This window comes from Aquila chrysaetos, chromosome 10 (assembly GCF_900496995.4).
Source record: "Aquila chrysaetos chrysaetos chromosome 10, bAquChr1.4, whole genome shotgun sequence".
Taxonomy (NCBI): Eukaryota; Metazoa; Chordata; class Aves; order Accipitriformes; family Accipitridae; genus Aquila; species Aquila chrysaetos.
In genome coordinates, this window is record NC_044013.1 from 31,826,293 (window position 1) to 31,852,489 (window position 26,197).

The window sequence follows — 26,197 nt, forward strand, 5'->3', positions numbered from 1 at the left end:
CTGCCGTGCCTGCTCTCCAGAACATTGATTTACAATTTGTTGCTTCTGCCGCTGAGTTACTACTGTTGCTGCTTACTACGGACTTGCTCAGCTGCCAGGATGCCCCTGACGGGTGGCAAGATGCTGCTGAAGCTGGCAGGCTGGGGCAGGAAAGCATCGCTCCTGGGGGAGCAGCAATGCCAAATTGGGGTTCTAGCCCTTTAAATCCAATCCAGTACTGCAAAAAAAAGGGCGAGCGAAGAGAGAGCCTTCAGACTCTTTTAATTAAAGCTTGTACCATATTCTGTCTTCCCAAGTCGCGGCAGTCACTCTCTCTTCTTCAGGACATCTTGGGGCTCGCCGGCACCGCGGCATGGATGGGGGGAGTCGCTCACCTGGGACCAGCAGCAGTAGGTACGCGCAGAGGGACGGTGCTGCTTGCATGGTTTCTTCCCCTCTCCTCGCTGTCAGCTGGAAGCATCCCCCCCTTTTTTTTTAATGTATTTTCATTTGCTGGAGAGAAAGTCTAACACGTTGCTTCTGGCTTGCCGCCTCGCACAGGGACGGTGGCAGAGGGCATCCTCCCACAGCGCACCTGAGGGCAAGGGGCTCCCTGTCCTGCCATCGCTGCTCTCTTCCCTCCCCTCTCCCTCCCTTTTAAATAACTAAGTGCATGATCTAGAGTTGTTTTTTTTTTTTTTTCCCTCTCGCTCCTTAAATCAAAGAGCTGCCATTCAGCAGAAGATAAGTTGGGATGCCTGTTTCATAAATCACCGGAGAAGTTGGTCCCTGTCATGCTCTCGCTGTTGACTGCCCCCACCGGCTCCGCTCGTGGCTCCTCTCCCCTCTGCCTCCCCCTTGTAAGTGCACCAGGTTAAGAGAGTTTTGCCATATCCTTTCATGCGCATTGCACTCTCAATGCAGAGCATTTCTTAAGAGCCTCACGGACAGAATCCTGGGGTTATTAGGAAAGACGGTGTTGTATTCACACTGGAGTCTCATCTCTTCAGCAGTATAACCCATAGCAGCTTTAGCCGGGCTTATAAATTGCCCTTCAGTGGGAACATTGTGCACGGAGAACATTTAACTGCTAACTATCCCATTCACTGATCGATTTTTCTCTCCCCTTCTGCTCCTGAGTGATCTCTTCATTTGTATTTCCATGAACACTGCTATTTCTTTAAATTATGTATTGCAGTTCCTTCATCGCTGTCTCAGGTTGGTGCATTGTTAGGATGCCCTGACCTTAATGAGAGCCCGTTTTAATCTTTGCAGCCGGGTCCCAGGTGAGCGTGGTTCCCAAGGAGCCTCTCTCCCACATGGATCCCCAGAGGGGAACAGAGGCTCTGCCAGGAAAACATTTATCCTGGTGCCTATCTGAGGTTAATAGCAATTTTGACAAATAGCAGACCTCCTTGAGGATTGAAATAGGGTTGAAAAAACAGCCACTAATCTCCTTGAGAAGTGCTAGATGGTGGCCACCGCTCTCAGTAAATCAGGAGACAAGCTGTTTATGTACAGCATGTTGAGACGTTAGCACAGCAAAAAAAAATAATCCTTCTGTTAATCCACCAGCAAAACCTCTGCCTTGCCGTCATTCTGCAGGGCAGCAGGCTTGTATAGGGAATACTGTGAACTCAGCACGGCCCAAAGAACTCAGGACTGCGGGGCTGCCCGACAGTGTTGGGGAAATGGGCTTTTTTCTCAGGACAGCATTTGCTGTAAGTGAGAGAGCAATGGGACAGGGAACTTGCAAGTGAGCAAGAGAAGTGGAGTCATATATCGGTGTATGAGCAGCTGAGCAAGAGCACCTGGAGGTATCAGGTGGTTTGTGGGCAGCGAGATGTTTTGACTTGAGCAGTCGAAGGAATGAAACCTAGAGAGGAGGAGGCACGGCGCCTGCAAGCAAAAGCAAAGATGCCAGGGCAGAGTGAAATCTGCAGTGCAGGCTCCACAGTTAACCCATAGGGATGCAGGGCTGCGGCTGCGGAGGAAAAGAAATGTTGTGTACCCTGGGGTTTTGCATTTATCAGTTTTCCTGATCGGGTTTGCTTTCATCAGTGGCTCCCATCTCTTTGGTAGCAATTTAACCATTTGTGACTTTTGGTAACATCAGGAAGGAGCTTGGCCTTTGTGACCGAGACACGGGATAATAGCTCCCTTGTTTCCAGCTTGCAGAGGGAGCAAATGACCTGGCAAGGAATCCTGAAAGTAAAAAAACCTGTTCCTGTGGTCCGAGCAGGGCTGCAGACAAACTCTTCTTGGGTGAAGCCCCCTGAAACCTGTTTCCTCTACCGTGCAGAGCTGGAAAACCCAGGGTAGGATTTGAAAACCATCGACAAATATAAGTGGGGCAAGGAAAGATGAACAAAATGTACATCTTAGTTCAGCAAAGTGACTCAAGCCTCACAAGCATACGGAGGGTGGGGAGTAATTATTTATAGTGCCATCAGCAGAAATAACAGAATGAAATGAAGGGCTGAAAAGTTTTGCTGACTATCAGGGAACGCATTCTGGCACCGATTGATATTTCCTGGGCACAGCCCTTTGCATCTCCAGCGCTACCAAGTGTGCAGGCTGGAGAACCAACAGAGCCTCACCAGGGTGGGACCCCACCGAAAACAGACAGGCAGCGTCAAGGAGCTGAACCTGCCTGGAGTATGGAGTTTAAGTGTCACCTATGACTTCGAACCCTGAGCCACCTCTGATGCCCAAGCCTGGATTTATCTCCTGGCGGACACCTGAACTTTGAGGGGAGCAGCACTCTGCAGCAGGGGAGGGGTGGGTGGCCAGGTTTGGCTTTTCCATTCTAATTCTATGAACATTGAGATTAAAAAGAGGAGGGGGGGAAGCCATTTTCAAGATCAGCAGTTAGTGTAATTCAGTGCTTTGTCCTCCATAATTAAGCTCTGCGTTCTGTGTTTCAATAACGCTCTTGAACCATGATGACAAAAGGAATTAGAGGGATTGGCAGGCAGAGGCAGGCAGAGAATCGCTCACCTGGCATCACTCAAATTAAAGGTGACCTGCATAAGGTTTTCTTTTCTAAATTGAGAAAATTGAGTTTGGACTCCTCTTCGCAGCTTTGTGGTGATGAAAAGGCCTCTTTTTCCTTCTTTTTTTCCCCTCTTTTTTTCACTTATGAGTGACGAGTAGTATCAAGCTTGCCTCTCCCCATCTGGGTAGATGCACTGGAGGGCTGAGGTGGCCACTGAGGTTGTTGCAGGTGGAAAGAGTGAATCTGAACCCCAATCGAGCAGCCAGCCCTCAGCAAGTTTGGCAGACAGTCACCAACATCCTGCCAAAATTATCCAGGCAACAAGTTTTCTGTAATCCCAGAGCCCTTTCCTCCCCTCCAGGCTACTTGATAACACCACAAGACACCAGGCCCCAAGTGGGCACAAAGATCAGAACTTCATAGAAGTCCCAAAAGGCAATTTGCTCTGTCTTGCCCTGCTTGTCAATCTCCAACCATCTGAGATTTTCTTAGTACAAACAAGACCTGAATTTCTGATGAACAAGAAGAAAAATAATTCTTTTTTTATTAGTAATAATAGGTAATAACCTTTCCTGCTTCCTTTACTCCGTACACTAGAAAGAGCACAAACACAAAAGGCATAGCTCTCGTTTTTGCTTTTTCTTTGCCAGCCACCTTTAAACAAAAGAAAAATAGCAGGGTATCTGGAGCAGGAAGGGACCAAAATGGTTCTGAGTGAGATAAAACCTAAACTTACTCTTTCTAGCTGCTAGAGTCTAATACATTCTTCTATTCAGAGCAAGGGACGTATGTCAACCCCATTCTACATCTCTGGCAGGGTATTACAGTTTGAATTAGTATGATAAATTAAAAACAGTCATAAAATTCTGTAGAGGTCTTAAATCATAAAAATGTGTCATATGAATGAAATTGCACAGTTATTAAGTGAAATGTTTGAGATATAAACATCAGTGTGGCACATCAGTCTAGAAGGATGAGAGCAGTCACGCCCAGGGGACTTGGCGTGATCCAGATGTGGATCATGCTGATTGTCTGATCATCTTTGCTGATCATCTGGATGGTTTAGCTGGATTCAGGTAGCCTTACAGAGCAGTCTAATCCACCATCTGCTGTGGTATTTTCTTCTTTGATTTTTTTATCTTTTTTTTCTTCCTTCAGGACACGTTTTTCCCCTTTGAACATAAGCTACTTTCAGTGTATTATTTAAAACCTACATTTTAATGGAAGGAGGTAAGAGGCTACACAGACAATGTAAACTTTGTTTTCCATGACCACCCAGAGACTACCAAAAATCAATTGTCTGCTAGAGGCTGATTTTTAAATAAAGTTAAGCCAAATTGTATCAGAAACCTTGGGGATCCTTGAAAGCAGGTTTTCAAGAAAGTAATGTACAGATTTTGCCCAGTTTGATATGGGTTTCACCCTTTAAATCCTTTTGTGCTATGACCTGGTCTGCTCAGGAACTGAATTACTCTGAATTACTTCTGGCTCTAACCAAAGTGTTGACACCAGTTTGAGAACTGCCCAGGTGCTTTGGGAGCCTGAGGCACTGTTTCAAAGTGGATTAATAAGCCCTTAGGAGCAGCAGATGCTTTACTGGAGGCTGGCAGGATGCCCCCAGGTGATTTTGCAGAGGTTTCTCTTGGAGGCTCTATTGCAAGAGTGAAGACAGGAATTGGCTGGCATACAGAGACCTGTAAATGAAACAGGAATCTATTTAAAATGTATTTTTCTTTTTGCTCCCTCATAAATACACTGTGGCAAAACAGCCTATGAAGCTGGGAAAGGATTAACTTGAGAAGAGTAAAGGTTTAAGAATGAGAAAGCTGCTGTGCTATGGGACAGGCACTGTCATGGAGGAGATACGGAGCTTGGCTGCCCCATGGATGTTTGATGTTCATAATGATGTGCAGCACTGCTGACACCACAGAACAACTCCAGATCTGCAGCCATGCCCGGGAGGAGAAAGCAGGAGCGTGTCAGCACAGGGAGAGGTCAATTGCAGGCTGGTGGCTCCTGGGAAGGGCAGAACTTCTGCTGTGGCCAGTGGACTGGTGATGGAGATCATGTTATAACACGTGAGTGTTATACATGTTAACAAGCTGTAACGTGCGAGTTGTGATGGTGCCAAGAAGCTTTTTGGGTGGCATTGCCCCTTACACATGCAGTCCATGCAAAACTGTTATTTCTGTAAGTTCCTTTCAATGAGCTTGCATGCAAACCCCCATATTCTGGAACAAAACCTGGAAATCCAAGATCTGTTATTAATCCTAACTGATACTGGCCTCAGAGAAGAATCCAGAGAAAAACCTGATGGAGCAGGACCCCACGCAGCTGGGGGACACACACTGCACCCTTGGGACAGCACTCTGGGCTGTGGCAGGGCAGCTGGGGTGTCAGACAGAGCCAGGAGACCCACTGCTCCCACCCGATGGTGCCCAACCCCACAGCCGTTTGCTTTCTGAGTTTCTGATGACCATACAGAGTGGGAAAGAAGATTCAGGCATTTTAGATAATCCTCACTCATGAAAAACAAGCCCAAAGAGTAGTTGATTCTTTTCTCCATCAGATTGGACCATGGACTGAAGGTGCAATTTTGTCTTGTGACCTGCTGATTGAAGAAATGAAATCATACAGTGGTGTCATTGGGAAGTTTGATAAATATTTTATTCCCTCCTGAAATGTCATTTATGAGAGAGATGGGCTTTCTCTGGGGTATGAGAAGAAGATGGATCTGTGGAAAATACTGTCATTGCTCTTTATGACCTAGCTGAACTGTGCGACTTCAACAAGAGGTTTTATGATGAAGTGATACGAGCTTATATCGTTTGTGGCACAAAAGACAACAGGGGCTCCACCTTGGGTCTCATTTAATGCTTGAGAAAACAGTTACAGCTCTAGAGAGGCTGAGAGCAGCCAGAGGCATCAGGAAACCTTGAATGGTCCTGATGATCCCTTTGGTAACACTGACTCTACTTTTATCCCATGTCAGCTATTAAAAACCTAGCAGACATCATTCTGGGTCAGAGATGGACCTCCCAAACTGCTTGAGGGTGGTCCAGGGTCAACTGCAAATTGTCAAAACCACTGGTGTGGACAAGCCTTGGCAATCATATGATAAGTGTCCAGATGAGAATGTCCCAGTACGAGACGAGCATGAGAGCAGCTGCCATGTGTCCACGAATATCCATGAACAGGATGGTGTAGGCGTGCCTGGGAGCAGAATTGGGGCTGCAGACCTTGGTCTCCATGTGCTTTAGTCTGCTGTCACATTGTCACAATGCCTCAAGAAGGCATTGTCTTCTTCTTGAGCGCTGGTACACCTCTGGTTTGGCCTGGCTGACATGAGGAACACCTGGATCTCCAAAAGCCACATTTGATTTCTTTTGATCGATGGTTTGGCTTTTTAGGAGAGGGAAGCAGATAGTGTAGTGATTCACAGGCACTGCTGTCAGAAGGTACAGGAATGGAAGGAGAGGGGAAGGCTGAGGAGGTTGCTCTGGGCTTTTCCAGAAATACTTGGTTTTGAAATGAAATCAAACCCCATTTCAGAGAACAGAGCTTTGCAGTGGGCTTTTTGTCTATGGCTCTATCCTTGTCATACAGATTATCCCCAGCAGGTATCCCATTCATGCAGTCTCACGTGCTGCTACAGAAAAAAACTTGAAGAAAATAGGGTTTGTTTATAAAAATAAATGGGAGGGCGGGTGAGAGGAAGATGTGAAGGAAATATAAAGCTAGAGGCACATGCTGGTATCCCCCTGATCCTGAGATAGGTCCCCAAGCAGGGGTGGAGAACAGAGTGCTATGATGTAAACTACATGTTTGTACAGCACAGCAGGCTCTTGGTCTCACGGTAGGACACCAAGACTTCTTCTGGGACCTGGAGAAACCAGAGCTGGCCATGGTGGCTTCCCTCTTCCCCTTCCTGCCACCTCCTCCAGCCACTACCACATGTCTGCAATAGCTGTGGCTGTAGCAGGTCAGAGCAGGCAGGAGGGACTCAGGAGCAACCAGGGCTTGGTGAGGACAGCTGGTGGGACAAGGGCATTCTCTGGGTCCTCGAGGCCCTCTACAGTTTCTGGGGCCTGCCAGGGGCACCTGGTTGTATTGGGAATATGAATCAATAAGGACAATGCTATCAAAGTACATGACAAAGCAGAATAGCCATCCTTGCTGTGTACTTTCTTGAAGACAAGCCCATCAAAATCCCTGAAAAAAGATATTTATTTTTTGTGATAATGTGCCTAAGTCACATTCACCATAGAGGATTTTAAAGAACAGATTAGCTGAGTTTAATAGTGTGAATTATGAAAAAAACCTGCTCTGTGCAAAGCACAGGGTCACATCTGATGATTCACTAGGCTTTTTCTTGACCACTAGTTGAACACTTTATGTCAAAAATGTGATCCACATAAAATTGCTGCAGTCTGATGGAGAATGTCTTCCAGCTCTCAGTGTCCAGCAGCTACAGGAGGAAACATTTTCTTCTCTGCCAGCAGAAAAAAAGCCACATAGACTCAGGGCAATGGTATGGGATCTCCATGCCTTGACATAACCTCTATAAATAGTGAGAACAAATTCCCCTCTCACCTAATATCCTGGAGGAGGGCAAGTGCAGCACATACCTTCTCATGCAACTTCCCGGCTTCTCTCAATCACTCATGGAAACTTCCTGAGCTGAAGGCTGTGTCTGTCTCTGTTTCAATGCATTATTTTATTCCTCCTTGAACCTGTTTCTGCTTTTGAGCACCACGATGTCTTCCAGGAAAAATTCAACAACATAATTGTGCACTATTTGCAAAAATGCTTCCTCTGGCTTTTTAAAAATTTATTTTCTCTTGGTAATTTCATTGGATACATCCTAGGTCTGGTGCTGTGAGAAACAGCAAGTATTTGTTCTCTATTCACTTTCTCCATGATGTTGAGAATATGATAAAACTTTGCTTTAATAGGTGTCTCCTACATCCCTTTCAACCACCTCTTTGCCAGACTGAAGGGCCCTAATGTGTCAGTCTATTTTCATGCAGAAGCTGCTCTCTGTCTCTGCCCAAACTCACTTCCTTCCTCTCACCCTTCCTCGTTCTGTTATCTCTTTTCTCGAATGCACTGAGCAGAAATGTATTCATCATGAATGTGCACAATGGATTCAGACAACAGCATAGTTTCAATTTTGTTCTCTATTTCTTTGCCAGAAGTCTCTCACATTACATTTACCCATGGCTATGCTGACCCTGAAGCAGATGTTTTCAAAGAAGCATCCGAATTCCTCCCAGTAACTTGTTCCTGAATGGTAACGGCTAGTTCAGAGCTCACCGTTTGGTAGGAAGACTGCAGGCTATTCTTCTCATGTGCATTATTTTGCACTGATTGGCACTGAAATTCAGCTCTTACTTTGTTCTTCAGATACTGGATTTTGTGAGATTTTTTTGTAACTGTTGCAACCAGTTCAGGCTTTGATTATCCTGATTTATTTTGTATCATTAATAAATGTTGTCATCTCACTCCTTACACGCCTCCAGTCCCCAGACAATTTCTGAATAAATGAGTAGATCTATTTTACACGTCTGTCTGGGATTGCAACAGGAAGTTGTTTTCATTATGAAAACAGGTTGTTTATCTTTGCTTCCTGCCTTCTTTTCATACCTCCTTCATAATGAAAAACAATGCAAACAATTCACTTAACCTTTCTGCTATGACCTGTCTCTCCTGAGTATGCTTTTTATTCAGTGAACATCTATCAGCCACACCACGTCCCTGGAAAACTTCCTTCCCCTAATGTTTCTGAAGAGCTTTTATTGTTACCTCTTACGTCTCTAGCAAGTTGTTGTTCAAAACCCTTTTTGGCCTGCCATATTTTTCTTCTCCATGCAATTTGTCACATTCACAGATCTATTTCCTCCTTGAACATGGCTTGTGCTTTTTGAGAAATGCCTTTTAACTCTTCCACTCAGCTGTGTAACTGCACAAACTTTTTTCCTTTTAACTCTGGTTGGTTTGGCAGTGTATGAGTTATTCCAGGCTTGCAATACAGAGTTTTAAAACAGTTATTTTACCCTTTTAACTTCACCTTTTTTATTTTTTTCAAGCAGCTTCTTAATTTTTAATATACCTTATATATAGTGTATATATATACACACATACTATACTATGTATATAGCATGTGTGTGTGTATATATAGTGTATATATATATTTAAGGTCATATGAGCAATGCTTGCATCTTTAATAGGTCCTGGGCATCTCAGAGCCAAACTGAGAGTTGCTTTTCTGCTTCTCGAGTCAATGATTCTAGCTCCAATAGTTGTTTATTATGTCCAAAAATTATTTTAGAGGTGATGCCTCAAGTGAGGTATGCTAGATGTACTCTACCTAGTGTGTGTCCTGGCGTCACAGAGCCCCACCAGCCAGCCTCTTTCCAACAAAATCTGAGTGACAGCTGTACTGATACCCCACCCAAATGGGTATCTCCATGCTTTGACTTCCAGCAGCAGCAAAAATACTGAAGGCAACTGCTCTGAACTGTGCTCTACACTCCTGCCTGCTTTGGATGGTACTGATAAATCAGCAACAAGTGTAGGTGGTTTCCACTTCTCAAAATGCAGCAACGCCCGTTGGAGATTGCCTGTAGTGTCTCTTCAGCCACTGGCCAGCAGAAGGCAGGGCCGTGGGGGGGGACCTGGATTCCAGCCCTTTGCACCACCACTCTACACCACTTTGACCCAAGGCAGGCTCTATTATTTTCCTACCTGTCTAAGCCACATCTCCAGAAAGCAATAAAACTATTTAGAGGTAGAATCCACCATATTGAATGAAGTCATAGTATTAACATCAATGGTTCTACAGACAACTTAAAAACCATTTCAGAGGTGGCAGGACTATTCAAGCGGGCCTAAATTAAGTAATAATTGAAATGTTTGAAGGAAAATGAGTATGGTTGTCAGGGCCAGCCTTAAATATGTTTTGCTAACATCTTGCAGAAAAATTTTGGTAAAAATTGCAGTGCTGTGTGAGAGATGACTGGCTTTTATTTCAAAGTAAATAAGTCAGGAGAGAGAGGGGGAGGACACACAAGAGCACAGTTAATAAGATGTATAATCAAATGAAAATTTTTGCACAGTGATATTGCATGAGGTAAAACTTCGGAGTTTAGAAACAGAACATGTTTTGTTTACCAAAAAGCCAAGAATGTTTGAAAGCACATTTGACTATAATATACATCCCATGCTTTATGGAGTATTTATTTAACATATGTACATTGTGGAAACGAAGCACCTTTGGATAAGTAATGTCTCAAAGTGCTGCTGAAAAACAACATAAGCATGGAAAAAGTTGTTTTACAGAACTCAAGAGCTGCTAGCAAAGTCCTGTTTTAGAAAAACATGTAACTTCAAATGCAGTAACTTAAATCAATGGCACATGAGCACATGCTGAGATTAAGCAAGTGCATTGGTGGTTTTATAAATCCTCACATTTGCTTTCTTGAGCCAGGGCAAAGCTGTATGCATGGATCTAGCAGACCAGGACAGTTCTCACTGCCTTGCAACTGATTTCAACACGAACACCAATTGCTTCACTCTGTAACATCCACCAGCTTAATCTCACCATGGCATAGAGCAACTTTCAGAGGAGCACTATTTAAGATGCCAGGACAGGTAACAAGGTTTTTGGTATTCAACATCTGAATCCCAGTCCCATCACGTTTCTGAATGCTGGGATCAAGCCTTAATGCTATCAGAGCCCTGAGGGCACTAATTGCCCTAAACATCCTCACCTGGGTCCCACCCACACCCCTGCCTGTGGTCCAGGAGCCCATTTAAGCCCAGCCCTGGATATTTAGACTGAGTTTGTGCTATGCTGTAGGTGTGCTTATGTCCAGCTGGTCTTAGCCTTCTGGAAGGATCTCAGAGCTATATTGTAGGTAGCTTTTCTTCCACCCTGTCTCCTAGATGGATGTGGACTCTGGCTTTGTTTTCAGCCCCATCTGCTCCTGACTGAGCTTCTTGGGTGGACCTTGGGCCTAATCTCTCACTTTATCTGGGACTGTTGCTGTACCCTGTTACCAGTACTCAGCTCTGCTCATCAAGTTCAGATTCCGTAGGACCTCTGTTAGTGAGGCCACTGCCTGCACTAGGGCTACCCTTGGTGCCTGCTTCTGTTTTTCCCACCATGGAGCAGATCCATCTTTGCCACTTCCTGGCAAACCTGTTCTTGACCAGACATTTCATCTCTGAATCTCTCCTGCTGAGTAGGTACCAGCATAAGTAATAGTGGTGTGGGTTGGGGTTGAGTTTGGTTTTGTAGCCTGTATAACTGGGTTCTAATGCTATGGAGGTCAGAAGGATGTGAAAATGTGATTGAAGAGGGCTCCTTAGTTGGATAGATGAGCACATCTGTGTGCTCAAATAACTACTGAGCACCATCTGATTAAGCCTGGACATCTCTTCTATGTCAAGGTCTTGATTTGTGCAACCCTTGGTTGACAGAGGCAGCAGCTCTGAGTTCAAAATAACTCTTTGCTGTTCTACATTTCTTTCATTGGCCTTCCAGTCTAGCCATACTTATAAATACCTGCTGAAGACTAGCTTAGATCCAGACCTGCCAGATTTTGACCTAAACCCTATTCCTCTTTGGTTCCTTCCCTGCTGCCTGCACTCCTGGTTGGGTCTTTGAGGGCAGGAGCCTCTTGCTCTGTGCAAAGTCATAAACTGGCGGTTCCACCTTTGCAGTAGAAGCATCTCTGGTGAATTAGCTGCAGCACGCAGCAATTATGTTACGGAAGTTGGGTGAAAGGGAGCAGTAATAATTTGCAAGTTCTGCCAACAAAATCCCTTTCATTTTTGTTGTTTTTTTCCTCCTCATACCTTGGCAAGACTCTTTCCTGTTTTTCTTTCATTACATGGCAAATGCACAATAGCAACAGGAGGTCATTTACTCCAAATCCTCAATTTATAGTTTTTCTGATGTTGCCAGTTGCTTTTTCTAAAGATAGTGAACAATGTGCAAAGTCCTTGTTGGGTAACAGTCGTAGTTAGAAGCTTTATAAATTTCCAAGGGCTTTTGAGTACTCAGCACGCTCCTTCCCTAATATCTTGTGGCTCCATATTTACACTAATAAATAGAGTTGCATCCAATTGACCCCAGAACTGCTGCCCTGCAGGTTTGGAGAATAGTATATGAAGGCAAAAAAGAAACAGCCAGAATGGAAGATCCCATGCAAGAATCCCATGATGTCTGGATTTATAGAGAAATAAAATTTTTGACGAAGTTCTCCCAGAAAAACTTAGAGGATCACCCCAGGTACAGAGGAAGGAATAAGAAATTATTGTTGCAGATCCATGTGGTCAGATAAGCATGGCTTGATGGAGAGGAAAAATATGAAGTGCTGCCTGTGAAAGTAAAAATGAGTGAACTTTCAGCTGGGTGGGGTTGAAAAAGGCAGCTACAGGGAGGGAAAAAAAAAAAAATCTCAGTCATATTATGATGAAGCTGACAGCTTTTTTCCTCCGCCAGAATGATACCTTCTGATTTTGGTCTGAAAGCATAGTTTTGGATCAACTGAAGCAGTTTTTTAATTTGGTGAATTCAGATTTAGAGGAATGGTTTACTTAATAATTTTTTTTGCAGAATATCATTTTAGTTTGCATGGGAAATTCTCCCGGGGTGGAGTGGAGACCTGAGTAACCCACATCTCTTGGCTGGGAGCAAACAAGCCAGCAAAGTCTGCTGGAGATGCCTGGACAGACCACAAACCCAACCGAGCCTCAGGCTGCAGTATGGGTCCTGTCTATGACACATTTCTGCCAGATCTCCTGGGGCATAGTAGATATCTTGTGGTTCTTGACCACATGAAGATTGTGATTTGCAGTCTCAAGGGTCGGGGAAGCACGCCAGTCTTTGATCCAGCAGTGGGTCGGAAGGTGGGATGTGTTGGCTGACGGCATCTCTCTACTCAGCTTGAAAGAATGTCTTGAGCCAAGGACTTTTGCCTCCTTAGTGTAGTTGCCTCCAAGATTGTGTCATGTCTTTGGGTGGATTTCCCTTATGTTTTCCTGCTGCTGCTTTGCACTGTATAAATAATTGGATATTAACTGGACATGAAGAAATAACAACCTACTGTCTATTTTTTTCCTGGTAGGATGAGATGTATGAGCTCTGCTCTCTGTCCTAGTAAGCATTTGCTATAACTGGAACCAAACCAAACTTCTGATAGCCTGAAGTTTAGGCTATGTACTTTGCTGTTCTGAACCCAGCCGACTGAGCTCTTGGGCTTGGGTCACCTGCCTCTCACTTGAGTGTCTGAAACCGGTGGGGCTCAGAGCTGAACAGAGCATCACAGCCACCTCCTTCCCTGCAGCGACCAGTGGTGTCTGGTGAACTTAGCCTTTCTTGTCAAATGTTCTTGGCCTTTATTAAGTGCCAGAAAATGAAGTGGTTTTCATTAGTCACCATTTTTTGGTAGGCTTGCTTTTTCCTCATTGGCTTAAAGCCACACATGAATTTGGGATTGGATCAAGCTGAAATTCAGGTTCTGCTTGAAAAGATCAAGACAGTGAGAAGATCATTTGCATGACCCTATATAGTCATTCATGCTTAGATGGGCTGGACATGGCAAGGGCTGGGGGGCTTTGCCTTTACCATTGCCTGATATGACTTAGGACCTGCAGGTTGTGTGTTTTGGAAACAGCCATGTACACACTTGTTTGTCTTAGCCATAGCCTCACCATTACCAAGGCTATTGCCCAGCCTGAATCCTACCTGAAAATATTGTCAGAGAGCATTTAAGGCATTTATTACTGAGTGGAGAGGTATGCCCATGGTGGTGTACTTCCATCGCACCAGGAACAGAGCAGCCCAAGCTACAAACAACCTTCTCACTACTCCAGGTGCCAACTGCATTTCTTCAGACTGTTCTCCAACTTAGAGGGCAACATATGCATTAAGAAAAAAATCCTTACATCAAAGCGCCTGTAAGCTGTGTTAGTCATTTTGGACGTTACCGAGCGCCCTATGAATGAAAGTGCTTTGTGTATGAAGGGGATGATGATGCACTATCTCCATCCCCTCCTGTCTGCACTCTTCTAGCCCAGTCTCATATTTGTGATCTTCTCCCCTCTCTTCTGCCTCCACTGGAAAGAAAAATGAGAAGTGAAAGGAAAAAAGTACTGAGGAAAATCTGGAAATCCAGATGTCTCAGCATCAGTCCAAGCTGTGTCCTTTATGGCTTGTAATGAGGAGCATTGAAGTGACTGAAAGCCCTGACCCTCAGCCAGCCATTGTACCTGCTCTCACCTACTTCTCTGAGAGGTGAAGTCTGGAGCAGCTGCTGATTTTCATTTTAAGTCTTAGGGTTTGAGCTATTAATAAGCCTGGAAAATAACCACACGTTCTCTGAATTATGTAACAGATGTTAAATTCCCCAAGATGAAGAGGTGTCAGCCTGATGGAAGAAGTGATATGAAGGCCTTTCTTTTTACTTTGAACTGGGTTTCTCCTCTTAATAGCAAAATTGGTTATCTGCTGGTGGAGGTAAAAAGGAAATTAGTATCACCCCACCAGTTTTGACCCAACCCCCCTGTTCCCCCCCTCTTCACTTTGCGCCCATGTTTATGCATGTCTTGCCTTTCTCCGTCATCAGATTTTGAAGAAAAGTGCCATCCAAAACGAAGTCCCATTGAAAGAATGTGTTGTGATGAAGAGCTGTTGAATGAGTCACTGTGCTCGTGCTGGCATAGCGGGCTGCGGAGCGGGCCAGATCCTTACGGTTGGCACGAGAGAGCGAGAAGCAAAAGAGGAAAGTAAACTTAGGGCCAGGAGCGCTGCAGTGCTTGGCCAGCCAAGGGGCTGGGTTGCAAATGCTTCCCTACTTAACCATTTCAGTGACACAGCTGCCATCAAGGTGGAGACGTGTTCACAGCCTCATTGGGGTAGTGGGAGATGGGCTGAAGGCAAATACAGAAGGATTCTAGGCAGGGGATTAAAAAGGACTTCACTTCCATCTTCTTTTTGACCATTTTTTTTAAAGGTTGTCTTCCTGATCCTCCTCTGCCCCAGAGTGAGCACACATAGCTCCATGTGGGGAAAGGTCCTCAGCAGCTCAGGATGGCATTTAACCAGGATGGCTCTCTTCCTAGGATCCCTGTCTTCTACATCTTGCTACCTTGCGTAAAGATGGAGGGAAGCTGTCATCAGCTGTGTGTAACACAGCTGAGCAGTCCCTTGGGAGAGACGTTTATAAATGTGGATTGAAGACACTGGGCCCCAAGGGTACCACATTTTCTGTGGGTGTAGATACACAGCGAGATTAATAAATCAGCCACTGTGCTAATAGAGATGCCTGCACTCTTGACTGTGACCCCACTGGCTGGTCTCTCCGAGGGGTGACTTTGCTCACACATTTATTTGAGATCTGCTTTAGCATCTCCTGTTACACACCCGCTGGCATGACAACTGCAAGCACTTGTTCCAACGCAATGTGCCTTTCCTCCTGGGGATGCTTCTGGGGAAACATAGCTCACGTCAGAACAAGCTCACAGAGGAAAGTCCTGCTGGAGGTGTGAGCTGTGTTCTACCACCACCACCGTTCATGCGATTGTGGAGAGGGACCCTCCTGGATTCCTCCCTCTTTTTTCATGTCCTGTACCAGGGAGTAGAAGAAATTGCAGAAAGTGAGTTCCTGCTGAGTGTGAAATTCAGCTGGGTTGTGAATGTAATGGGGATCTTCCAACTACTGGGGTCTAATCTGGACAGCAGACTACCTGGCACAAGTCCCGGTCCCCCACACAAAGAATTGATTGTTGGCCACTTTAAGGTAGTAAAAAAGAAAGATATGGAGACCAGGGAACCAGATTTTGAGTGGTTTCACAATTTGCCCACAGCTCCCCTTAGCTTGTCCTTCAGGAGCAGTTGACAGGCTTGCACTGTATGTTATTTGCTGCTCACTACTGATTAATGGGCTTCTAATGTCATTACTTATTTCATTATCCAACCAATCTGGATGATCAGCCGTTATCTAGGAAAAAAAAAGACAATTTCTTACTGGCATTAAGTGGTCAGCTAGCAGGGTAAAGTGCAAGGTTCACATTTAAGAATAAGAGCAAGACACTATTAGCAAGAAAATTTGCAGTGAGAGTCATCTGTAAATTTGCATTATCCAGAAAAAGAGTGGAGTCCAGCTATTGAAGGATGTGTTGCAAAACACAGAGATAAGTCAGGTAGTCCAAAAAATGTAAGGACTCTATCAAGAGCCCAAGCGGAGCCTCAGAGAGTTGGTAATAACAGTGCTAGTAGTAGTAATAATAACAATAATACACCTTGGAGGTCTGGTCCTGGGTCAGGCCTCAAGTGCGCTAGGTGCTGTGCAATTGCAGATGAAATGGCAAATAAGTTCTTGCTTCAAAGCGCTTAAAAACCACGTAGAAGGAGAGCAAGGCCAGACGGCTAGTGACAGATGGGCAGGGGAGAAGAGAGAGGTAACGGCAGCTGGCACGGGGAAGGTACATCTCGGCACCAGCAGGCTCACGGTTGTTACGGAGGTGGTTTCAGGAAGGCTAACAAGGCACATACGTGGCTCATTTGGGGGCACTTGCCCACGCATAAGGGCCAACACAGGGGAAGGAATAAAGTGCTGGTTCAAAGTGTAACGAGAGCCTGATAATGGCTGACATTGTGGGGTGGTTGAAGGCATGGATTGGTGTCCTAACGGGAATTGGGGATGGTGGGTCAAGCAGGTACAAGCTATGAAGGGTCCTGGTAGTAGAGACACTGGCTTGTCTTGGATGCAGAAGTGGGAGTGTGGAGAGGTATGTCCACAGCGGTGGGGAATGAGTTTTGCAGGTATCTTTCGAATAGCAGTGCTGCAGCAGGTGGCATGTGGTGATGGACAGGACCTTAGTGACATGGTGCAGAAGATGTTGGTCAGACCTGGAGATCTTGTGTTTCATGACTGGAGAAGAGATGCTTGCTGAAGGTGATACCCTGCCTGGGGGCTTGGAGGTTGGGTGTCCCTGTGGTGGGTGCCCTGCAGATATCTGCGTGGCTCTTGGCAAGTGCATGGGTGGCCCTGGCTCTTCCTCCTGTGCAAGGGTGCTTGCACCCACATCCCTGTAACATGGGAGCGTCGGCTGGACCCAGCTCACTCCTAGAAACAGCAGCAATATCTCCATGGGAGGGAGGTGGGCACACTCTTGACTGTGTGCAGGGACCCCATGCTAACATGCTCCAGGCTGGCGCTGGTGGGAGTGGACACGGAGCACAGCTCGCTGTTGGGAGGAGTCATGGCATTGCATGTTCACGCTCAGAGGTGCCATGCTGGCATGTGCCCAGTGCTTCCAAGGAGATGCCTGCAGACGCTGCAGGTCTGCTCTCTTGCGACTACTGGGCTGTAGCTGAAGGCAGCCCTGGATGTTTCATTTGATCTGTGCCAACTCTGCATTGCAAAACATATGAGCAAATCGCTGTTGCCCCCTGGAAGGAGCAGGGCTGTGTCCCAGAGCACACTATTCCCATGGCACTTAGCATTCTCTGCAAAACCAGCTTTTATTTAGAACTGAACATCTGTTCCAGATGTGGTTATTCACTGCCTGCATCGCTGTGCTCCTGCCATTGTTGTCCTGCTACACAGTGAAAGGCTGGCATGAATTATTGAAAGATTGAGTTTAAATAAATGATAAACTGGTACTGTGCATGCAGTTAAGTTTCTGTCCACTCCTTACAGAGTCACACTCCCGGCTTTGATGTCCCCATGATGAGCTCGCACATCTCCCAGAACCTGCCGTCTCATCTGCCTGATGGGGCTGATCGAAGAGCGTGGAGAGGGGCAGCCCAAGCATGAAGGTGGCCGAGGGGATAAGTCTTCTGGAGAGAAGGAGGAGCTGCAGCAGAGAAGCAGGCAACCAGAGTTTCCCTCCTGGCAAGTGCCTTTCTAATCTCAAACCGTTCCGTGCAAGGGGCAAGCTGGCACGGGGGGCTGCTTGCTGAGGGCAGTCGATGGGGTGGGAGGGCTGCTGCCAGGTCCCAAGGGTGGGCAGTGGGGACAGTGCTGGGGATCAGCAGTGGGTGCACACATTGGGAATCTTACAGTGTAAAGGATCCTTAGTTAAAATCCTAGAGTAAAACCTCATCCCAGGGAAACATCTTGTGGGACTGGGCTGAACACAAAGGTATCGAGACCATCTACGTGCACATGATGTGAGGGCAAGGAGCACGCTGGGTTTGAGCCCACTGTGGGTCTAAACCAGCCAGACCCTCCTTTTTTGTTAGCTCTTGGCTGGGAAGTCCGAATGGATTTTTGGAAGCCTGGTAGTCTTGGAAATTGATTTTTTTTTTTTTTTTTTTTTCCTTCACCATTTTGAAAAATGGCTTGACTCACAGTTGCATGAGGCTGTGGGGATTCACAGCAGACCATCTGTTTCAGCTGTTAGCAGTCATTAATTTTTTTCATATTTTTTGCTACTTTTCAGATACTTTGGGAAAAAAATATGTTCTTGATGGCATTGGAGGACTTCAAAGTCACTTTTTTTTTCTCAGGGAAACAATATACAGTGGATGCAGTTGTTATAAAAGAGTTACATTTTTATTGGGCTTTCTAAATGGGGAATTCGTCTCCTGTGGACAAACAGGAGGACATGGTATATTGTTTATCTCCTTTCCACCATGCATTTGGCTAATACCTGCCTTGCTACTGTACTGTGATGCATTTACTAAGGAGTTTTTTCTGGGTTAACTTTAATTCGGAAAAGCTTTCATTTAAAAAAATATAGTGAGATTTTCTTTTAAGCCACTATGTTTCTGGAGCTAAGTACTTACTGATTAAATCAGCCTTATTGTCTCTGGTTATTCTACCCAGAAACTGGAAAATTACTCAACTCCTTGACAGGTGTTCACAGCTGATGGCTCAGATTTGTGGATCGAGTGCCGGGGCATATGGCATGATAAATAATAGAACAAACTAATCCTATTGACACTGTCCACCCTCCAGCCTGTGCACATTTATCCTTGTGCCTTGCTCTCACCGTGTGACAGCCCGTTCCCTGAGCGAGCTCCTCTCAGAAGTGCTGCTCCCGAGCTGCTGACCGATGAGTTTGGCTCATCAGTGTTCGCTCAAAGTGTAGTGCTGGTTTTGTGAGGACCTCAGCTCGACGGGCAGATGCCCACCATGGGTTTGTTCCCCATCTGCTTCATTAGTTTGTTCAGCCAGTGCTTGTGGTGGCACGTCATGCTGGGGTTTGCCCAAGAGCCTTGCTGGTGGTTTCTCTGTTGCTTGTGCAGGGTTTTAGATGCAGTAAAAAAAGCTTCATTGAGTTTAAGGGGTGCTGGAAAATGGCAAAGGCTGGCAGCATGAGGGAAGGTGCAGTATCTTGCGTGGAAACATGTGATGGGGAGATGGTGGCAGCTCCGCTAAAGGATGCTGAGTCCTGGCTTCTTGCAAACATGAAGCTGTCACCTGATAATGGGCAGAGCAGAGAGCTGTGCACTGGACTCACAGCTGTGCTGGTTTGGGTCATGCATCCCTGAAAGAAAGAGCTGTGGACAGGACATAAAACATGAGCCACAAACCTCTGAACCTACTCTTGAGTCTTACGATGCCGGGAGACAGCAGAACAAAAAATCTTAGACCTGCCTGTGACACTTCACCTGGGTGAAGTGACAGCCAGAGAGCTGTGGAGTATTTCCAGCCATCCATTAGGACTGTGGCTTTCAGCAAAATTACAAATGTGTCCTGGAAAACGCTCCTTCGAGCTGGCCAAAGAGCTGTTATTGTTTCTGGGCGTGGGAGCTGCTTCTGCGCTTGGCAGCCGGCGCAGGGCCATGCCATGGCCGAACCCAGTGTGTGCCACTGCAGAGCGAGCTGGCACCAAGGGAGACCATGGGGACAGTGGCTCCTCCTGTCCTGCCGCCTGCTTCAGGGTGCCATGTGCTGGTGAAAACCAAATATCTCTATAGTGGAAAGCAAAGAGTCCATAGGACGTGCCCCAAGAGCTCAGCATCAGGTCTGTATGCTCCCATGTGCATTTTCGGGTATGGCCTGGGTCCACCTCTTGTCCTTTGCGTGTGGAGGAGCAGGATGTGTTCCATCACTGCCCCTCTTGCTCTCATTTCTGAGCAAGGCATGTGCCCTGAGTAATCTGGGGCAGCCAGCACACCGCGGTGACTGCTGCAAGCTCACCAGCAGAAGGTGGAAGAATGCACATCTGGAGGCTCAGAGACATTTGGTGCCTGTGTGGTTTTCATTTGGAGGCCTTTCCGTTGTTGATTGACTTAATTAAAATTTAAAACAAAATGAGAAGCAGGCAGGATTGGGCTTTTTTTTTTATGAAATGCCTAGCTTTGAGGGCTACAGAGCCAATTTTCATTTTGCGATTTCCTTTTATTTTTAAAGTTCCCCAAAAAAATTTTAGGCTGCAAACTGAAAGGAGGTGTTAGACTTTGAAAACCAAAGCAAACCAAACCCAACCCCAAATCTATTAACTGACTCAAAAAGCATCTTCTGTTTTGCAAAGTCAATTTTCTGGAAAAAAACCCTAAATACTTCATTTATTTTCCAAACAAAAACATTGCTTTTTTAAAATTAACTGAATTCACCGAGGTACCTAAAATACCCCTCATATTTTTTGCCCCAGCATGGAGAAATGTGGGTTGGCACTTGGCTGTGGGATGCTCTTCCCCCTTGCCCTACCTGCTGAAAGCCTACTCCATGGTGCAGAGGCTTTCTGGGGCATGGCCCGAGATCTGCAGTTTTGGTGAAGAGGGAGGAAGATGATTAGTGATCCTGGGGCCCCCATTTGTTCTTCATGACCCAACATGTGTCTGCTTTTGCTTGCAGCCATCCTCCTCCTCCCTCCATCAGGTCAGACCTTGGTGCATCCCTGAGAGACCCCACTTGCGGCACAGGGCACAGCCCTTCTTGGCATGCCTGAAAATCCCTGCCCAGATCCTGAGTGAAATGTAAAAGAAAAAGGAAGAAAATATCTCTCCATCAGGAAATTTGCCTATTAACACCCCAGACACAAAAGTTTCAATGGAGCTTTTCCCCTCTGAACCAGCTAAAATGTCTCTCACTGATGGGAAGTCTAAAAATAAGCGCGTTCTCCACAAACAGCTTGAAGATGTTGAAAATGAAAAGCAACAAAGGATGTAGAACGTATGAGTCACTAAATTACAGGGCTATCTTTCTAAGAGCAAAACAAAACAAAACAAAAAAACTCCAAACCCTCCCTGCTGAAATTCATTGTGAGTTTTCTGGGTTTAGTTTGGGGCTGTATGCCCCACGGTGCCTGCGCAGACAGTCATCTTATTTTTGTGGGCTAGCGAAGGGCTGAAACCTTATCCATTTTTATTACATAGTGTGCCAGAGCTGCTCTGTATAAATAATAAGAGTAAAACCAGTCTGCTCAGCGGCATGAACAGGAGGTGCTTTTCTCTCGCACATGGGCATTTCTGTTCATTTTTTTGGAGATAAACCCCGTTGTACAAGCTCACTGGATGTCAGGCTTTCTTGCAGGGAAGAGTGTAAGCATACATTTGTCTCAACAGCATGTTCTTCTGGCCCCAGCTAAGCCACAAGTGTTTGGACTCTCAGTTGGGAGCAAGCAGATTTTTGTGGGTGTAATCACATTTGTCTATAGCTTTAGTTTGTTGAGATAAGGTAATTAAAAGGAGTTCTTGGTTTGTTGGGGTTTTTTTTCCCTCCATGAAGGTCTCGTTTCGTGATGAGCTCCACTTGGGTGGACTCTGTTGCAAAACTGAAGTTTCTTTAGCATTTGCAGATGAGCTTGAATCAAAATCTTAGTGTTTGAGGCAGCAGGAAAGGGTATGGACTGGTGCCAAACCTATGCCTACATCTGATGTTTGCAGCCAGCCCCAATCTCTCTAATAGGCTGAAATGAAACCTTGGATCCAAGCAGATGGTAGGGCTGGAGATGCGAATCTGCCAGTGCTGCCACATCCCAGACCTGCTGTTAGGGTGTGTAATACCCTTACTGGGGTTTGAAGGAGCTGGAGGCTGCCCCTTTCTACCCAGCAGCTGCAGCACCTCCATCCATCCTCTTCCTCACTGTGGTGGGGGGAGGAAGGGCAGCAGCACCAGGCCAGGCTGCATGAGAGCCCTTCCCCGAGCCCATTGTGGTACCCAGCTGGCTCCCTCCCAGTCCAAATAACCCATCGATCTGTAAATCAGTTGCCTGAGTCGGCAGGTACAATAAAGGCTGAGCACAACGATCATAAATCCTGGAGCAGAGCTCACTCAGCAATGATTTAATCTAGATATTTAGTTCTGAAATGCGCTAATTAAACTTCAGAATAAAGCATCCAGTGCAAAAGTGAGATGAATAAAAAGTAAAAATAAAAGTTTCTCCTGAAATAATTAACCATCATTAAAACATGAAAATCCAGGCTAGGGAGCAATTGTACGCCTTCCACAAAGTGTTTCAGCAGAAATAATGGGATGAAATTAAGCAATACAAAAATGTAGGCTGAGAGTTGAAAAACTTATCCCACTCGTGAGAGCCATTAGACTGTGTAATGTTACTGAGCCCTCTCCAGGGAGCGGTCAAATGTGTATTTCTCAGGACATTTAAAATTGGACTGGACAGAAACCCCCTCCCCAATACTGTGGGGAATAATTACAGACCTCCTCACTTCAATGGGCCTTACAGAACTTTCTGAGTTTTAATTTCAGTGGGTCATCCCTAACCGAGCAAAACTATTTAATTTCAATAGAGGACTTTCTTATCTCTGGGACCTCAAAGTTTGACCCTACAGGCCTTACATCTAGATATTATAAGGGATATTTTTAAGACACCAGCCTCTTCTTAGATCATACGCTGGCTTGCCCTGCCTCCCCTTGGATGCCCCATTTATTGCTGCCATATTTATCGCGTGCTCACCGGATGCTTTGGCCACTGCTTTCCTTGGTCTCCAAAAAGGCACCCAAAACGAAATGGAGACCTCGCCCTGCCTATGCAGCCGTGGGCTTGCTGAGCATCTCCTTATGAGCTGGGTGGTACCCAAATGTAATCAGTCTGACTGGTGTACAACAGCTTGATAGCAGATTACATCAAGCGATAACCCACTTGTTATTAGAGTGACAGCTCAGCGCTGACAGTGACAACTGTCACCGGTCCCCAACAGGCAGCCAGGCAGGCCTCTGACAACAACCTTCCCTGCCTTGCATAATTTTTCAGTGCGTTACTTTGTCACATTAGTATTATATTGTCTCTCACCATATCATTTTCAGGACCATAATGCGAATGTCATGGTGCTGATTTCCAAGGTAGCCTAGCCCTCTCTTTCCAGAAAGCGTGCCCTCCCATCATCGGATCCTGGCTGCAGGGAGCTGCCGGCCCCGGGAGCTGCCTTGCTACTGAGGACATCTTAAAAACAGAGGGTTTGACATGATCAGCTCTGTATTTTAACAAAGAAAAAGTGGAAAGGGCCACTGGCTGGTCCTATTTATGCAGACATAAGTTTGGAGATATTCTGGATATACTTAGGGATTAATGAGAACTTGGTCCTTTAACAATTTTTAATAATAAATATGTAAGCCTAATGGATTTTCCAGCTACTGTTTTCAGCCATGAAGGTTGGAACCTTTTTGGCTAATGTCTTCCAGAGCTGAAGGAAAGGAAATTAGCTAAAGGCAGGGAATAATGTTCTGCAAATGAGGGGCTTTGCCCCCAGTTTACTCACATAAGCAGCCCAGATGAAGCTGAGGGAGTTGCAGGTGAAAGTTTCCTTATGGATCAAGAAAAAAAGAAATGAAAAGTAAAAGGACATGAAGAGATGGATCTGAGTCTCACCCTGATGAAACAGCATTTGGTCCCATCATTCTCCTTCCACTGATGGTGCTGAGGGCCACATTGCTGGAGCAGGAATTATCTTCTCGCTGGACATAGGAATGCCAGTAACTCCTGCACTGCCCTGATGGTTTATAAGGGTCTTGGACCATGGCTAAATTCCTGCATCTCCATCCAGGGCCAGGACCTGGTGAGCAGGCAGTGCGCAGGCACTGGGCGAGGGGCAGTGGGATGCAGAAATCCCATCTTTAGGCAGGAGAGCTGAGCTGGTGAAGCAAAACCAGTTTAATATCAATGGAGATGGGATTGCTAGTTTGCATAGGGAGCAGAGAAAGCAAAAACCCCTTTGCCCATGGTTTCTGAGCTGGTGATCATGTTCTTTCTGATGGTAAAATTGCGGCATGGGGAATGGCATGACCCACGAGGCTGAAAGGAAGGTGATGGGAAGGATTTTATATCAGAAAAGTACAACACAGGCAGGATGTGAATTAAACACCTTTGAGCCATAAAATCGACACTTAACTCTGAAGGCTTTGTTCAATGCTTACACGATTGTGGGAGTGTTGCTGTAGATGCCGGGTGGCTCTCCAGGCTGTTTTCCAGATCCAACCGAGGCAGTTTTACATGACTGTTGGGTTCCCATTAGAGACTCTTCCACAGTCAACTGCTTTCCCCGTCAGAACATCTCTCCATGCATGTAGCCTAAATTGTCTTTGGCCAAATTTCACCCCACTGGAAATACCCTGGTCCAGCTTCCCCAGGTATGGCTTTTTCAGTAGGTTTGCCGATACTGGGCAGCGATCCAAAGAGCACGTGCCTCTGGTGCATTCAGAAAGGGAACTGGAAAGGCAAGTGAGCTCCACCGAGCTGTGGTAACCCCCTGAAGATGACTGCAGTAAGAAAAGGTATCTCCTGGCCGATCTGCAGTGGTAGTTTTAGCTCAGCTGAGAAGCCTAAGGAGACGCTCAGCAAGCTGGGAGAAGCACACTCCTTCAAGCACTTGCTCTTTCACTCTGGAGAAGTCAAGACCTCCCCCGGAGCTGCCAGCACCAGTGATTTGTAGCTACCTGCTCTGCTCCTCTGCCTTCCTCAGCATCCCATAGAGAGGCAGGCTGGCTGGGCTGGGACACGGGGCTGGGGAGACGCACACCTTTGTGCACACAGGAGCACAGGAGACACGTGCAGACGTGGTTTCTTCTCCTCCATTGCTGCTTCTAAAAATAGAACCGGCAGCTTACCACCACCACCACCCCACCCCCCCCCCCCCCCCCCCCCATGCTAAAAAGAGACCTGGAGAGCGTGCGGGGAGTCAACTTTCCAAGGGGCTCAGCCCCACGTTAGTGACTCCTTTCGGGTCGTGGATTATTTGGGGTCGTGCTCTTTCCCAGCCGCCTCCGGGAGGGAGGAAAGCCGGGCGGTGGGAGCTGGCGGAGGATGGAGCAGCCGGAGCCTGGTCCCTCTCCCCTGCCCGCAGCAGCATCCTTCGGGGGTTGGGGCCGGGGGGGGGGGGGGGGAATGAGGGGGTGGCTGCCACCCAGGTACCGGCGAGGAAGGGGTTAGCGAGGCCCTGCCGCAAGGTGGGCCCCGGCGGAGGGTGTTCCCCCCCACCCCGGGGCGGGCGCTGAGCCGCCGCCCTGGCCGGGGGCTGCCGGGCCGGGGGTGGGGGGTGCTCGGCGGGGCTATGGGGCGCTGAGCCGCAGCGTGCTGCCGCGCCGCCCCGCGCTCGGCATTATTCTTCAGCTCTATCTATTTTTTTTTTTAATTATTTTTTTTTTTTTTTTTTTAATTTTTTTTTTTTTTTTTTTTTTTTTTTTTTTTTTTTTTTTGTTCCGCCATCCTCACCGCCCAGCTCTCTCTCTGCCTCCTCCCTCCAGCCTCCTTTGAATAACTCGGCCAGGAGCGATCTGGAGGAGGAGGAGGAGGAGGGGGGGGGGGGGGGAGGGGGGGGGGGGAAGAGGAGCCGAGCAAACCTGTGGCGGAGGAGCCGGCTGGTGGAGAGGTGAGTCGAGGAGGGGGTGAGACCCCGGCGAAGGATGGGGAGCACCGGCTGCCCCCCACCCGGGGGGGGCAGCCGGTGCTCCACAGGGAACCGACCTGTTGACCGGAGCGAGGGCTCGTCCAGCCCTCCCGGCTTGCTTAGACGGGGCGGTACCCCGCGGGGTGCAGCGGCGTCCGAGGATGGCGGGGGGGGGCGGTGTCTGCGGGTGTGGGTGCTCATCCCCTCCAGCCATCCCCACTCTCACTCGCCGGAGCACTTGGTACCCTCTTCCCCCACCACCACCCCGGCGTGTGTGGTTTGTTCACGGGTGGGTTTGTTTTTTTTTAAACACCCCCCCGCCCCCCGCCTTTTTTGGCTGTGTGTGGTTGTGGGCACACACAGGCGTCTTTGTGGAAAGGGGCATGCAAGTTGCCATGGAGCGGCGTAAC

General features: G+C 46.8%; 1 protein-coding gene across 3 annotated transcripts in view; it reads left to right on the top strand.

The window, feature by feature from the left end:
* Positions 1–328: 328 nt before the first annotated feature.
* The window catches only part of CALN1 (calneuron 1), a 154,093-nt gene continuing 128,224 nt past the window's right edge, over positions 329–26,197 (top strand). Inside the window, exons 1-2 of one of the 3 annotated variants that reach the window (XM_030028878.2) lie at positions 329–393; positions 17,692–17,886. In XM_030028878.2, coding sequence (XP_029884738.1) covers positions 17,765–17,886 — 122 coding nt within the window. In that variant the 5' untranslated portion in view covers positions 329–393; positions 17,692–17,764. Of the gene's footprint in view, positions 394–17,691; positions 17,887–25,694; positions 25,770–26,197 lie in introns of those variants that run through there. The other 2 variants (XM_030028877.2, XM_030028880.2) reach the window with 2 other exon arrangements.